Below are 15,810 nucleotides of genomic sequence, written 5' to 3' on the forward strand. Positions count from 1 at the left end.
ATTGCTCAAAATGCTTACATTGTTGTTAAGCTGAGCAGGTGGAGGTTGTGCACTCAATGGATACATTAGTAGGTATCTCCTGTACCTAATAAAGTGGCCACTGAGTGTATGATCGTGGTCTTCTTTTGCTGTAGCCCATCCTCTTCAACGTTCGACATGTTGTGTGTTCAGAGATGCTCTTCTGCACACCACTGTTGTAACACATGGTTATTTGAGTTACTGTCACCTTCCTGTCAGCCTGAACCAGTCTGGCCATTCTCCTCTGAACAAGGCATTTTTAACCACAGAATGGACTACTCTCACTGGATTTTTTTTTTTGTTTTTCACGCCATTTTCTGTAAACTCTAGAGACCGTTGTGCAGGAAAATCCCAGGAGATCAGCAGTTCCTGATTTACTCAAACCACCCCATCTGGCACCAACAATCATTCCATGGTCAAAGTCACTTTAAATCACATTTCTTCCCCCGTTCTGATGTTTGGTCTGAGCAACAACTGAACCTCTTGACCGTGTCTGCATGCTTTTATGCGTTGAGTTGCTGCCACATGGTTAGCTGATTAGATATTTACATTAATGAGCAGGCGTGCAGGTGTACCTAATAAAGACCAACGAGTGTCGATCCAAGTACAAGACAAACAATGACTCAGTGCCATTGACAGTAAATTATTGTTTTTAATATTTTTGTTTTTCTGCTATCATTCTGCTCTATATGCTGTGTGCTGTGTTTTCCATCTTGACCTAAGAGGAAGGTTGTTTCCTTTCACTGTGTTCATGTGTATGGTTGAATGACAATTAAACTTGAACTTGAGGTTCTAACTTAGCACAAGCATAACGTTCGTTGGAGCCATCCAGATGCAACGTTCCTCGGAAGCCGCGCTGCGTGTGGGCGGTGGAGTGCTCGCTGGAGTTTATCAGAATGAGGGAGAATCTCATTAAGACCAACCAAATACACTATTGAAAAGCTTAGATGGAGTGGATGTGGAGGGGATGTTTCCTATAGTGGGGCGACTATGTCCATTGGGCATAACCTCAAAATAGAGGGACGTCCGTTTAGAACAGAGATGAGGAGGAATTTCTTTAGCCAGAGGGTGATGAATCTGGGGAATTCATTGCCACAAACGGCTGTGGAGGACAATTCCTTGAGTGTATTTAAAGCGGATGTTGAGTGGTTCTAGATTAGATCAAAGGTTACGGGGAGAAGGCAGGAGAATCGGGAAGATAAATCAGCCACGAGCGACTGCGGAGCGCACAGGACGGGCCGAATGGCCTAATCCTGCTCCTGCGTCTCATGGTATTATGGCTAGGACAAGGGAAGGCGAGGCTAGATCACAGCTGAAACACTAGCCACCCCAGGTTCGTGTTCGCCCTCGTACCGGTATTCGTATCCCTCCATCTGGTCGCGGCACGCCTCGCGGAAGTTGCTGGCCCACCGCTTGATGCCCCTCCTGTTGAGGTAGAGGACCATGAGGAAGGTGGCTCCGATAAGAGCCAAGACGATCCCCAGGAAGACGTACGAGGCGGCGTCAGTCTCTGGGCACTGGAGGTCCTCGGCAGCCAACCGCTGCAGGAGGAACCCGTTCATGGACTCCGGGTGGGCGCAGGTCAACTTCTGCGCGTCCCCAACTTGCGATGTGTTGTCCAACCAGTGGTACATGGCCCGTAGCCCACAGTCGCACCGCAGCGGGTTGGAGGACAGATAAACTTTCACAATAGCCTGTTCTTCCAGGCGGGTAATGGCCCCTTCCCCGACTCCAGGCAATTGGTTGCCCCGCAGGTCTAACATCTCCCACTTGGTGTCGGTGGGCAGGTCGTCTGGGAGGTCGCTCAGGTGGTTCCTCGCCAGGTGCAGGTGGGTGAGGTTGGGGAGGTATCCGGGGTCCAACGCCGGCCAAAGTTGCCGGCCGGGCAGGTTCCGGAGGGCGCGGTTCATGCCCAGAGTCTCCAGGCGGAAGAGTCCCAGGAAAGCGTCGCGGGCGATGGAGCCCAGCGCATTCTCGCTGAGGTTCAATGTCTTTAGATTGGGTAAACCCCGGAAGGCGGAGGGTACAATAGTCTGGATCCGGTTGCCCCGGAGGTCGAGGGTGTCGAGGAGGGCCAGCGCCGAGCCGTTCCCCGCCACCGCCGATCCTCCTAGAACCGGGATGCTGTTCCCGGTCACTGCCAGTCTCCGGGTGCGTGGCGGGATCTCCCGTGGGATGCAGGTTAAGTTGGCGTCTCGGCACTCCACCTGCCACTCGTCTGGGCACCGGCACGCCAGGGGGCACGGGGAGACTCCGGAGAAGAAGGGCACCGCTGCGGCCAGGAGGGCGAGGAGAGGCGGATGGTACCACCTCCGGGATCCGAGCTCAGCATCTCGCGGGTCACACATCCTCCAGAGGTTTCGGGATAGGGGGTGGTGGATGAGAGCAAGCCCTCCCCCCTACACACACAGCGGAAACACCGCCCTTCGTGCAGCCTAACCCTCTCCAACTGCAGCCAGAGCCCTAACTTTAGAGCTGCTCAGCTGTCTGGCCGACCCATTTACCCCACTCTCTCTTCACGGCCGGTGCGGAGAAACTCTCCCCCACCCCTCCTCTCACCTCACGCCCGCAGTTCCACGGGGGACCCGGGCAGAGATTCCCACAAGTTCTGGCCCTCCGAGCGCTTTCTGCTTGCGAGCTCCCCAGCGCCGATGCTGCGAGTGATCTGATGCTGGCTGTGGCCGAGTACTCAGCTGTTGCCTGCAAATCCGAGAATATTCCGTTTCGCTTTCTATCGATTCACAATTCTCCCGACACAGATCGTAAGAGATCCATCACACACACACACGTCTGCCGGAGCGCTGATTCAGATTAATTTATGTACATCGGAACCTACAGTGAAATTCTGTATGCCTGCGAGACACAATTGCCTACAGAATCTCCCTCTTTCTACCTTGTTATCCTGGCGTTTCCCCCCTTCCTTTCCAGTCCTAATGAAGGGTCTCCGTCGGCCCGAAACGTCAACTGTTAATTCATTTCCATAGATGTTGCCCCGACCCGTTGAGTTCCTTCCAGCACCGTGTGTGTGAATTAGCCGGGGGCGGTGGATCTGTGGGGTTCTGTAGCATAGACGGCCGTGGGGAACAAGTCAGTCAGTGGCCGCTTCATTAGGAACAGGGCTGGAACCCGCTGAGGTGTTCTGCTCTTCTGCTGCTGTTAACTGGAACTGGACTCTCTGACGGTGCTGTCTGAAAAGAGGATGCTGTCCAAGTTGCATGCCATCTTGGACAATGTCTCCCATCCACTACATAATGTACTGGGTGGGCACAGGAGTACATTCAGCCAGAGACTCAATTCCACCAAGATGCAACACAGAGCGTCATAGGAAGTCATTCCTTCCTGTGGCCATCAAACTTTACAACTCCTCCCTTGGAGGGTCAGACACCCTGAGCCAATAGGCTGGTCCTGGACTTATCTCCTGGCATAATTTACATATTACTATTTAATTATTTATGGTTTTATTACTATTTAATTATTTATGGTGCAACTGTAACAAAAACCAATTTCCCCCGGGATCAATAAAGTATTACTATGACTGTTAACCATCTGCTTCAAGGTTCAACATGTTCAGAGACGCTCTTCTGCACACCACCGTTGTAGCACATGGTTACTTGAGTTACTGTCACCACCCTGTCGGCTTGAACCAGTCCGGCTATTCTCCTCTGATCTCTCTCATTAACAGAACTACCACTCACCTGAGATGTTCTTGGTGGTTTTTGTACACCATTCTCTGTAAACTCTGGAGAAGATTGTGCGTGAAAATCATCTGACAGAAGACTATAAGATAATCGACCATTTGGCCCTTCTAGTCTGCTCCACCATTCCATCATGACTGTTATTATCCCTCTCAATCGCATTCTCCTGCATTTTCCCCGTAATCTCGGTCACCTTGACTATGCAGGAACCTACCAACCTCTGCTTTAAATATACCTAATAACTCGGCCTCCACAAATTCACCAACACATGCAAAATACTGGAGGAACTCAGCAGGCCAGGCAGCATCTGTGGAAAAGAGAGAACAGTCAATGTTTTGGACTGAGACCCCTCATCAGGTTTGGAAAAGAAGAACAGAAGTCAGAGTAAGAAGGTGGGGGGAGGGGAGGAAGAAGTACAAGGTGAAACCGGGAGAGGGGGAGGGGGTGATGTAAAGAGCTGGGAAGTTGATTAGTGAAAGAAATACAGGGCTGGAGGAGGGGGAATCTGATAGGGGAGGACAGAAGGCCATGGGAGAAAGGGAAGGAGGAGGAGCACCAGAGGGAGGTGATGAGCAAGTATGGAGATAAGGTGAGAGTGTCATGGTCCAGTCTGTGAAGTCCGCATTCCGGTTCACAGTCCAGTCCATCGACCCTTGCTCCAGGTTTTCCTGTCTACCCTGTTTCTGTTCCTGTTGAGCACTAATTGAGGCAGCTGATGCTCGTTGGGGCTGGCTGCATAAATACCTCCAGAGACCAGGGCGTGGCTACTGGATTGTTCTTGTCCTTAACTCCTTGTATCCCTTCCTTTGCCTTCTGTTTCCTCGCCTGAAGCCTTGCCTTGTCTTGTCGGTAACTCTCGCCTGGCCTGAAGTTCTTGTCTCGCCTTGCATTGCTGAAGCCTTGCCTTGTCTTGCTGGTAACTCTCGCCTCATCTCGCCTGAAGTCTTGTCTTGGAGCCACCCTGAACCTAGCTCCTTTCCTGTCACTTGCCTCTGTCGGGTAAGCCAGGCCAGATTGCTGTTACCCTGCAGTGGGCCCTGTCCCTTCCTGTCCCTTGCCTCCATCGGGTGGAGATCTGTGCCCTGCCCAGGAGTACTGCACCCTGCCCAGGAGGAGCTTCAAGACCCCAAGCCTCAAGCCTCTGGTCTTCAGCCTTGCCTCAAGTCTCTGGTCTCCAGCCTCGCCTCAGGTCTCTGGTCTCAAGCCTCACCTCAGGTCTCTGGTCTCAAGCCTCACCTCAAGTCTCTGGTCTCCAGCTTTGCCTCAAGTCTGAAGACTCCAGCCTCGTCCTGCCTGCCAGCCAAGTCACGTCCTTGCCTAGTTCTGGGGTCCGAGCCAGAGGCAAGACCCAGGTTCTGGGTCCTTGTCCAGTCTCTGGCTTGGAGTCCAGTCTCTGGCTTGGAATCCAAGCCTGGGCTCCTAGCTCTCTTGTCCAGTCCCGTTCCAGGTTCCCAGTTTTCATGTCCATATCCTTGCCATCGCCCTGTATCCTAGTCCTGTCCCTAGTACTTCAGTGTCTGTGTCTTGCACTTGGGTCCATTCCCAGCCACCTCCTTATGACAGAGAGAGAGAAACAGGAATGGAAAATGGTGAAGGAGAAGGGTTCGGGCAATTCCCAGAAGGAGAAATCAATGTTCATGCCATCAGGTTGGAGGCTACCCAGACAGAATATAAGGAGTTGCTCCTCCAACCGGAGAGTGGCCTCATCGTGGCAGTAGAGGAGGCCGTGGACTGTCATGTTGGAATGGGAATGGCAAGTAGAATTAAAATTGGTGGCCAGCAGGAGATCCCACATTTTGTTGTGGGTTGAGCATAGGTGCTCGGCGAAACGATCTCCCAATCCATGTTGGGTCTCACCGATATTTAGGAAGCCACAGTGGGACCACTAATTACAGTAGATGGCCCCAACAGACTCACCTGGAAGGTCTGTTTGGAGGCCTGAATGGTAGTGAGGGAGGAGGTGTAGGGGCAGGAGTGGGGATGGTGAAGGAGAGGGGGCAATTACTAGAAGTTCAAGAAATCAATGTTCATGCTATCAGGTTGGAGGTTACCCAGATGGAATACAAGGTGTTTCCGGCCCCCCCCCCCACACACACACACACACACTTTCTGCAGAGATCGCTCCCTATGCGATTCCCTTGTCCACTCATCCTTCCCTGCCGACCTCCTCCCTGGTACTTATCCCTGAAGCGGAGCAAGTGCCACAACTACCCCTCCACCTCCTCCCTCACTATTATTCAGGACCCCAAACAGTCCCTCCCATTCTATTTCCCATTCTGAAATGTCAGTCCATGGCCTCCTCTACTGCCATGCTGGGGCATCACTCAGGCTGGGGGAGCAGCAACTTATATTCCATGTCTAACCTCCAAAAAGTTCAAAAAAGGTTCAAAGGTTCATTTATTATCAAAGCACGTATCCACAAGACAGAAAGATCACAAAATTCTTTCAGAGAAAAACATCAACCCTCCCCTCCCACCCCACACAATAAAAGAACAGCATAAACATCAATTTCTCAAACTTCTGATCATTTCTCCAGCCCACCCCGCCTTCACCATTCCCTATTTGCATTTGTGATCAGCAGCACTGGGTCTCCACAGGGGACTGTCTTTTCTCCCTTTCTGTTCACCATTTACACCTCGGACTTCAACTACTGCACAGAGTCTTGTCATCTTCAGAAGTTTTCGGATGACTCTGCCATAGTTGGATGCATCAGCAAGGGAGATGAGGCTGAGTACAGGGCTACGGTAGGAAACGTTGTCACATGGTGTGAGCAGAATTATCTGCAGCTTAATGTGAAAAAGACTAAGGAGCTGGTGGTAGACCTGAGGAGAGCTAAGGTACCGGTGACCCCTGTTTCTTTCCAGGGGGTCAGTGTGGACATGGTGGAGGATTACAAGTACCTGGGGATATGAATTGACAATAAACTGGACTGGTCAAAGAACACTGAGGCTGTCTACAAGAAGGGTCAGAGCCATCTCTATTTCCTGAGGAGACTGAGGTCCTTTAACATCTGCTGGATGGTGCTGAGGATGTTCTACGAGTCTGTGGTAGCCAGTGCTATCAGGTTTGCTGTTGTGTGCTGGGGCAGCAGGCTGAGGGTGGCAGACATTAACAGAATCAACAAACTCATTCGTAAGGCCAGTGATGTTGTGGGGATGGAACTGGCCTCTCTGACTGTGGTGTCTGAAAAGAGGATGCTGTCCAAGTTGCATGCCATCTTGGACAATGTCTCCCATCCACTACATAATGTACTAGGTGGGCACAGGAGTACATTCAGCCAGAGACTCATTCCACCGAGATGCAGCACAGAGTGTCATAGGAATCATTCCTGCCTGTGGCCATCAAACTTTACAACTCCTCCCTTGGAGGGTCAGACACCCTGAGCCGATAGGCTGGTCCTAGACTTAATTCATAATTTACATATTACTATTTAACTATTTATGGTTTTATTACTATTTATTATTTATGGTGCAACTGTAACGAAGACCAATTTCCCCCGGGATCAATAAAGTATGACTATGACTATTTCCTTCTTTCATCTTATCTCCTTACCTGCCCATCACCTCCCTCTGGTTCTCCTCACCTTTTTCTTTCTTCCACGGCCTTCTGTCCTCTCCTATCACATATCCCCTTCTCAAGCAAGCGCGTGTAAGTCGGACCATGAGGCAGCGGGAATGTTTAAAAGAGAGAAGATTAACGGAGCGGGCGACGTTGTAGTGGGCGACGGTGTTAACGGCGATAGAGTAGGAAGACTTTGGCTCCTGAGGCTTCGGCGAGCAGAGGCTGAGGAAGAGCTTCATTCCAAGTGAGGTAAGGCCGGATAAGTTCCTTTAATAAATTTAATTACCTTAAGAGTAGGTAATAGAGGCAGCAGTTAGGGCAGTTGAGTGCTCTGTATGCAGTATGTGGGAAGTCAGGCACAGCACAATTGTCCCTGATGACGACACCTGTAAAAGGTGCATCCAGCTGCAGCTCCTGACAGACCGAGTTAGGGAACTGGAGCTGGATGAACTTCGGCTCATTCGGGAGGCAGAGGCAGAAATAGACAGGAGTTACAGGGAGATAGTCACCCCTAGGAGTCAGCAGACAGGAAGGTGGGTGACTGTCAGGAGAGGGAAGGGGAATAGACAGAAAGAGCAGAGCACCCCTGTGGCCGTTCCCACCAATAATAAGTACATCGTTTTGGATACTGTTGGTGGGGACGACCTACCAGGGACAAGTTGCATTGGTTGCATTTCTGGCACCGAGATGGGACCCTCAACTCAGAAGAGAAGGAGGGAAAAGAGGAGAGCAGTAGTGACAGAGGATTCGATAGTTAGGGGGACAGATAGGAGGTTCTGTGGGAGACCGAGAATCCTGGATGGTCTGTTGCCTCCCTGGTGCCAAGGTCCGTGATATCTCGGATCAAGTTCTCGGTATTCTCAGGAGGGAGGGTGAGCAGCCAGATGTCGTGGTCCATGTAAGGACCAATGACGTGGGTAGGAAGAGTGAGGAGGTCCTGAAAGGTGAGCTTAGGGAGTTAGGCACCAACTTAAAGGATGGGACCTCCAGGATAGCAATCTCAGGATTGCTGCCAGTGCCACGTGCAGGCGGGCACAGTACAGTACAGTATTCCAAGTAAGGAGATAGCAGATATTTGTTGTAAGCACAAGGTTGTGATTGTGAGAGATTTTAATTTTCCACACATAGTCTGGGAAGCCCATACTGTAAAAGGACTGGATGGTTTGGAGTTTGTAAAATGTGTGCAGGGTAGTTTTTTGCAGCAATACATAGAGGTACCAGCTAGAGAAGGGGCAGTGTTTGATCTCCTGTTAGGGAATGAGATAGGTCAGGTGACAGAGGTATGTGTTGGGGAGCACTTCTGGTCCAGTGATCACAATGCCATTAGTTTCAATGCGGTTCTGGAGAAGGATAAGTCTGGACCCAGGGTTGAGGTTTTTGATTGGAGAAAGGCTAACTTTGAGGAGATGCGAAGGGATTTGGGTGGAGTGGATTGGGACAATTTGTTTTATGGGAAGAATGTAATAGAGAAATGAAGGTCATTTAGAGGTGAAATTTTGAGGGTACAGAATCTTTATGTTCCTGTTAAGTTGAAAGGAAAGGTTAAAAGTTTGAGAGAGCCATGGTTTTCAAGGGATATTGGAAAATTGGTTCGGAAAAAGAGAGATATCTACAATAAATATAGGCAGCATGGAATAAATGAGGTGCTCGAGGAATATAAAGAATGTAAAGAGAATCTTAGAGAAATTAGAAAAGCTAAAAGAAGATATGAAGTTGCTTTGGCAAGTGAGGTGAAAATAAATCCCAAGGGTTTCTACAGTTATATTAATAGCAAAAGGATAGTGAGGGATAAAATTGGTCCCTTAGAGAATCAGAGTGGACAGCTATGTGTGGAGCCAAAAGAGATGGGGGAGATTCTGAACAATTTCTTTTCTTCGTTTTCACTAAGGAGAAGGATATTGAATTGTGTAAGATAAGGGAAATAGGTAGGGAAGTTATGGAAACTATGATGATTAAAGAAGAGGAAGTACTGGCGCTTTTAAGGAATATAAAAGTGGATAAGTCTCCGGGTCCTGACAGGATATTCCCTAGGACCTTGAGGGAAGTTAGTGTGGAAATAGCAAGGGCTCTGACAGAAATATTTCAAATGTCATTAGAAATGGGGATGGTGCCGGAGGATTGGCGTATTGCTGATGTTGTTCCATTGTTTAAAAAGTGTTCTAAGAGTAAACCTAGCAATTATCGGCCTGTGAGTTTGACGTCAGTGGTGGGTAAATTGATGGAAAGTATTCTTAGAGATGGTATATATAATTATCTGGATAGACAGGTTCTGATTAGGAACAGTCAACATGAATTTGTGTGTGGAAGGTCATGTTTGATAAATCTTATTGAAATTTTTGAAGAGGTTACAAGGAAAGTTTTTCGAGGGTAAAGTGGTGGATGTTGTCTATATGGACTTCAGTAAGGCCTTTGACAAGGTTCCACGCGGAAGGTTATTTAGGAAGGTTCAAACATTAGGCATTAATATTGAAGTTGTAAAAAGGATTCAGCAGTGGCTGGATGGGAGACGCCAGAGAGTAGTGGTGGATAACTATTTGTCAGATTGGAGGCCAGTGACTAGTTGTGTGCCTCAAGGATCTGTACTGGGTCCAATGTTGTTTGTCATATACATTAATGATCTGGATGATGGGGTGGTAAATTGGATTAGTAAGTATGCAGATGATACTAAGATAGGTGGAGTTGTGGATAATGAAGTAGGTTTTCAAAGCTTGCAGAGAGATTTAGGCCAGTTAGAAGAGTGAGCTGAAAGATGGCAGATGGAGTTTAATGCTGATAAATGTGAGGTGCTACATTTTGGTAGGACTAATCAAAATAGGACATACATGGTAAATTGTAGAACATTGAAGAATGCAGTAGAACAGAGGGATCTAGGAATAATGGTGCTTAGTTCCCTGAAGGTGGAATCTCATGTGGATAGGGTGGTGAAGAAAGCTTTTGGTATGCTGGCCTTTATAAATCAGAGCATTGAGTATAGGAGTTGGGATGTAACGTTGAAATTGTACAAGGCATTGGTGAGGCCAAATTTGGAGTATTATGTACAGTTTTGGTCACCAAATTATAGGAAAGATGTCAACAAAATAGAGAGAGTATAGAGAAGATTTACTAGAATGTTACCTGGGTTTCATCACCTAAGTTACAGAGAAAGGTTGAACAAACAGATGGGTTTATTGAGGAATAAAGAAAGGAAGCAAGAAAGGAGCTTAAGAAGGGGCTGAGAAGAGCAAGAAGGGGGCATGAGAAGGCCTTGGCGAGTAGGGTAAAGGAAAACCCCAAGGCATTCTTCAATTATGTGAAGAACAAAAGGATGACAGGAGTGAAGGTAGGACCAATTAGAGATAAAGGTGGGAAGATGTTCCTGGAGGCTGTGGAAGTGAGCGAGGTCCTCAATGAATACTTCTCTTCGGTATTCACCAATGAGAGGGAACTTGATGATGGTGAGGACAATATGAGTAGGGTTGATGTTCTGGAGCATGTTGATATTAAGGGAGATGAGAGGTTGGAGTTGTTAAAATACATTAGGACAGATAAGTCCCCGGTGCTTGATGGAATATTCCCCAGGCTGCTCCATGCAGAGATTGCTGAGCCTCTGGCTAGGATCTTTATGTCCTCGTTGCCCACGGGAATGGTACTGGAGGATTGAAGGGAGGCGAATGTTGTCCCCTTGTTCAAAAAAGGTAGTAGGGATAGTCCGGGTAATTATAGACCAGTGAGCCTTACATCCGTGGTGGGAAAGCTGTTGAAAAAGATTCTTAGAGAAAGGATCTGTGGACATTTAGAGAATCATGGTCTGATCAAGGAGAGTCAGCATGGCTTTGTGAAGGGCAGATCGTGTCTAACAAGCCTGATAGAGTTCTTTGAGGAGGTGACCAGGCAGATAGGTGAGGGTAGTGCAGTGGATGTGATCTATATGGATTTTAGTAAGGCATTTGACAAGGTTCCACACGGTAGGCTTATTCAGAAAGTCAGCAGGCATGGGATCCAGGGAAGTTTGGCCAGGTGGATTCAGAATTGGCTTGCCTGCAGAAGGCAGAGGGTCGCGGTGGAGGGAGTACATTCAGATTGGAGGATTGTGACTAGTGGTGTCCCACAAGGATCTGTTCTGGGACCTCTACTTTTTGTGATTTTTATTAATGACCTGGATGTGGGGGTAGAAGGGTGGGCTGGCAAGTTTGCAGACGACACAAAGGTTGGTGGTGTTGTAGATAGTGTAGAAGATTGTCGAAGATTGCAGAGAGACATTGATAGGATGCAGAAATGGGCTGAGAAGTGGCAGATGGAGTTCAACCGGGAGAGATGTGAGGTAGTACACTTTGGAAGGGCAAACTCCAAGGCAGAGTACAAAGTAAATGGCAGGATACCTGGTAGTGTGAAGGAGCAGAGGGATCTGGGGGTACATGTCCACAGATCCCTGGAAGTTGCCTCACAGGTAGATAGGGTAGTTAAGAAAGCTTGTGGGGTATTAGCTTTCATAAGTCGAGGGACAGAGTTTAAGAGTCGCGATGTAATGATGCAGCGCTATAAAACTCTGGTTAGGCCACACTTGGAGTACTGTGTCCAGTTCTGGCTGCCTCACTATAGGAAGGATGTGGAAGCATTGGAAAGGGTACAGGGGAGATTTACCAGGATGCTACCTGGTTTAGAGAGTATGCATTATGATCAGAGATTAAGGGAGCTAGGGCTTTACTCTTTGGAGAGAAGGAGGATGAGAGGAGACATGATAGAGGTGTACAAGATAATAAGAGGAATAGATAGAGTGGATAGCCAGTGCCTCTTCCCCAGGGCACCACTGCTCAATACAAGAGGACATGGCTTTCAGGTAAGAGGTGGAAAGTTCAAGGGGGATATTAGAGGAAGATTTTTTCTGCAGAGGGTGGTTGGTGCGTGGAATGCACTGCCTCAGTCAGTGGTGGAGGCAGATACACGTGAAGTTTAAGAGACTACTAGACAGGTGTATGGAGGAATTTAAGGTGGGGGGTTATATGGGAGGCAGGGTTTGAGCATCGGCACAACATTGTGGGCCGAAGGGCCTGTAATGTGCTGTACTATTCTATGTTCTATGTTCTAAGTTGGGTCTTTATTCTTTGGAACGTAGAAGGTTGAGGGGGGACTTGATAGAGGTATTTAAAATTATGAGGGGGATTGATAGAGTTGGCGTGGATAGGCTTTTTCTATTGAGAGTGGGGGAGATTCAAACAAGAGAACATGAGTTGAGAGTTAAAGGGCAAAAGTTTAGGGGTAACATGAGAGGGAACTTCTTTACTCAGAGAGTGGTAGCTGTGTGGAACGAGCTTCCAGCAGAAGTGGTTGAGGCAGGTTCAATGTTGTTGTTTAAAGTTAAATTGGACAGCTATATGGACAGGAAAGGAATGGAGGGTTATGGGCTGAGTGCAGGTTGGTGAGACTAGGAAAGGGTAAGAGTTCGGCACGGACTAGAAGGGCTGAGATGGCCTGTTTCCGTGCTGTAATTGTTACATGGTTATATGGTTATAAGACGGGTGACCACAACCGTTACTCTTCAGAGATTGTCTGCCTAACTTAAGTGGTCGCAAAACGAGGACCTGTGATATGTACCTCTTGCTCATACGACCATTGACCTCCTGTTCCTATGGCTTCAAGGGGGAGGGGGCTAACAGGTGCTACACCTTGCCCGAGGGTGGCCTGCAGGCTAGTGGAGGGAAGGAGCGCTTTATACCTCCTTTGTAGAGACATATCTCCACCTCAACACCCTCCACTATATAGAGGCCTTCTAATGTTTGGTAACTTTCAAAAAGATTCCCCTTCATTCTTCGAAACTCCAGCGATTACAGGCCCAGCACCATCAAACATTCCTCGCATGTTAATGCTTTAATTCCCAGAATCATTCTTGTGTTCCTCCACTGGACTCTCTACAATGCCAGCACATCCGTTCTTTGGTAAACATAGAAACATAGAAAACCTACAGCACAATACAGGCCCTTCAGCCCACAAAGCTGTCCCAAACATGTCCTTACCTGAGAAATTACCTTGGGTTACCCATAGCCCTCTATTTTTCTGAGCTCCATGTACCTGTCCAGGAGTCTCTTAAAAGACTCTATCGTATCCGCCTCCACCACCATCACCAGCAGCCCATTCCACGTACTCACCACCCTCTGCGTAAAAAAACCTACCCCTGATATCTCCTCTGTCCCTACTTCCAAGCTCCTTAAAACTGTGCCCCCTTGTGGCAACCATTTCAGTCCTGGGAAAAAGCCTCTGACTATCCACACAATCATGCCTCTCATCATTTTATACACCTTTATCAGGTCACCTCTCATCCTCTGTCGCTCCAAGGAAAAAAGGCCGAGTTCACTCAATCTATTCTCATAAGGCACACTCCCCAAACCAGGCAACATCCTTGTAAATCTCCTCTGCACCCTTTCTATGGTTTCCATGTCCTTCCTGTAGTGAGACAACCAGAATTGAGCACAGTTCTCCAAGTGGGTTCTGACCAGGGTCCTATATAGCTGCAACATTACCTCTCGGCTCCAAAATCAATCTCACAGTTGATGAGGACCAATGCACCGTATGCTCTCTTAATCGCACAGTCAACCTGTGCAGCAGCTTTGAGTGTCCTATGGACTCGGACCCCAAGATCCCTCTGATCCTCCACACTGCCAAGAGTCTTACCATTAATGTTATATTCTGTCATCATATTTGACCTACCAAAATGAACCACCTCACACTTATCTGGGTTGAACTCCATCTGCCACTTCTCAGCCCAGTTTTGCACCCTATCAATGTCCCACTGCAACCTCTGACAGCCCTCCACACTATCCACAACATCCCCAACCTTTGTGTCATCAGCAAATCACTAACCCATCCCCCAACTTCCTCATCCAGGTCATTTATAAAAATCACGAAGAGTAAGGTTCCCAGAACAGATCCCTGAGGCACACCACTGGTGACCGACCTCCATGCAGAATATGACCCGTTTACAACCACTCTTTGCCTTCTGTGGGCAAGCCAGTTCTGGATCCACAAAGCAATGTCCCCTTCAATCCCATGCCTCCTTATTTTCTCAATAAGCCTTTTATGGGGTACCTTGTCAAATGCCTTGCTGAAATCCATATACACTACATCTACCGCTCTACCATCACTGCTCACAATAGTCCAAATGCAATCTGACCAATGCCTTATAAAGCCCCAGTATTACATCCTTGCTTTTATATTCTAGTCCTCTCCAAATGAATGCTAACATTGCATTTGCTTTCCTTACCACTGACTCATCCTGCAAGCTAATCTCCCAGTAGTTCGGCAGTTTCTGAGATACTCAAACCACCCCATCTGCCATGGACAATCATTCCACAGTTAAAGTCATTTAGATCACATTTCTTCCCCATTCTGATGTTTGGTCTGAACAACAACCAAACCTCTTGACCATGTCTGCATGGTTTTATGCATTGAGATGATGCCACATGATTGGCTGATTATATATTTGCATTAACAAACAGGTGTACAGGTGTACCTAATAAAGTGGCCACTGGCTGTACAGTGAAATACTATATGCCTAGGATATACTATTGCCTGCAGAATGAGCAAGTGGTTGGTGAATCTGTGGAAGTCATTTCAAGTGGAGTTTGATAAGTTCTTGATTAGTAAGGTCGTCGAAAGTTACGTGGAGAAGGCAGGAGAATGTAGTTAAGGGGGTTAATAGATCAGCCATGATGGAATGGTGGGACAGACTCGATGGTTTGGAGGGTTGAATTTTACCACCATGTCTTGTGGTCTCTCTTATTTCCTCCAAAACTGACCCTGCCCCAGTTTAACCTGTGGACACATGTTGTCTTGCACCATAACTAAATTAAAATCTAATGCAACACACACAAAATGCTGGGGGAACGCAGCAGGCAAGGCAGCATCTATAGGAAGAAGTACAGTCGATGGAGTAAGAACGGGAGGAGGGGCATTAACGGAAGTGAGAGAAGTCAATGTTCACGCCATCAGGTTGGAGGCTACCCAGACGGAATATAAGGTGTTGTTCCTCCAACCTCAGTGTGGCTTCATCTTTACAGTAGAGGAGGCCGTGGGTAGACATATCAGAATGGGAATGGGATGTGGAATTAAAATGTGTGGCCACTGGGAGATCCTGCTTTCTCTGGCGGACAGAGCGTAGGTGTTCAGCGAAGCGGTCTCCCAGTCTGCGTCGGGTGCAAACGTCTATGGCAGCTTAGCTATACATATGTGCCACAGAAATTTCCCCTCATCTCTGTTCTGAAGGGTCACCCCTCTTTTGCGAGACTGTGCCATCAGGCCCGAGGCTGCCCCTTCTATAGGAAACATCCTCTGCACATTCACTCTATCCAGGCTCTTCAATATTCGGCAGGTTTCAATGCGATTTCCCAGTGCAGGTGATTAGTGACGGGGGTTCGATTCCCGCCGCTGCCTGTATAGAGTAGCCTGACCGCTTGCATTTCCTCTGAATGTTTTGATTCTCTCCCACATTCCAAAGACGCACAGGTTGGGGTCAGTAAGTTGCGGGCATGTTATGTTGGCGCCAGAAGCGTGGTGGTACATGCGG

The 15,810-nt window shown here is 48.1% G+C and overlaps 1 protein-coding gene across 1 annotated transcript; it reads right to left on the reverse strand.

The window, feature by feature from the left end:
- Positions 1-473: 473 nt before the first annotated feature.
- Positions 474-2,366, reverse strand: LOC134349103 (trophoblast glycoprotein-like). The gene has a single exon (XM_063052976.1). It carries the CDS (start codon positions 2,364-2,366, stop codon positions 1,320-1,322), a length of 1,047 nt encoding a protein of 348 aa, XP_062909046.1. The 3' UTR covers positions 474-1,319.
- Between the last annotated feature and the right edge of the window lie 13,444 nt (positions 2,367-15,810).

The sequence above is a fragment of the Mobula hypostoma genome, chromosome 7 (genome assembly GCF_963921235.1).
Source record: "Mobula hypostoma chromosome 7, sMobHyp1.1, whole genome shotgun sequence".
Taxonomy (NCBI): Eukaryota; Metazoa; Chordata; class Chondrichthyes; order Myliobatiformes; family Myliobatidae; genus Mobula; species Mobula hypostoma.

Excerpts from the sequence above, each read along its gene's own strand:
- LOC134349103 (XM_063052976.1), bottom strand. The coding sequence starts at position 2,366 with ATGTGTGACCCGCGAGATGCTGAGCTCGGATCCCGGAGGTGGTACCAT.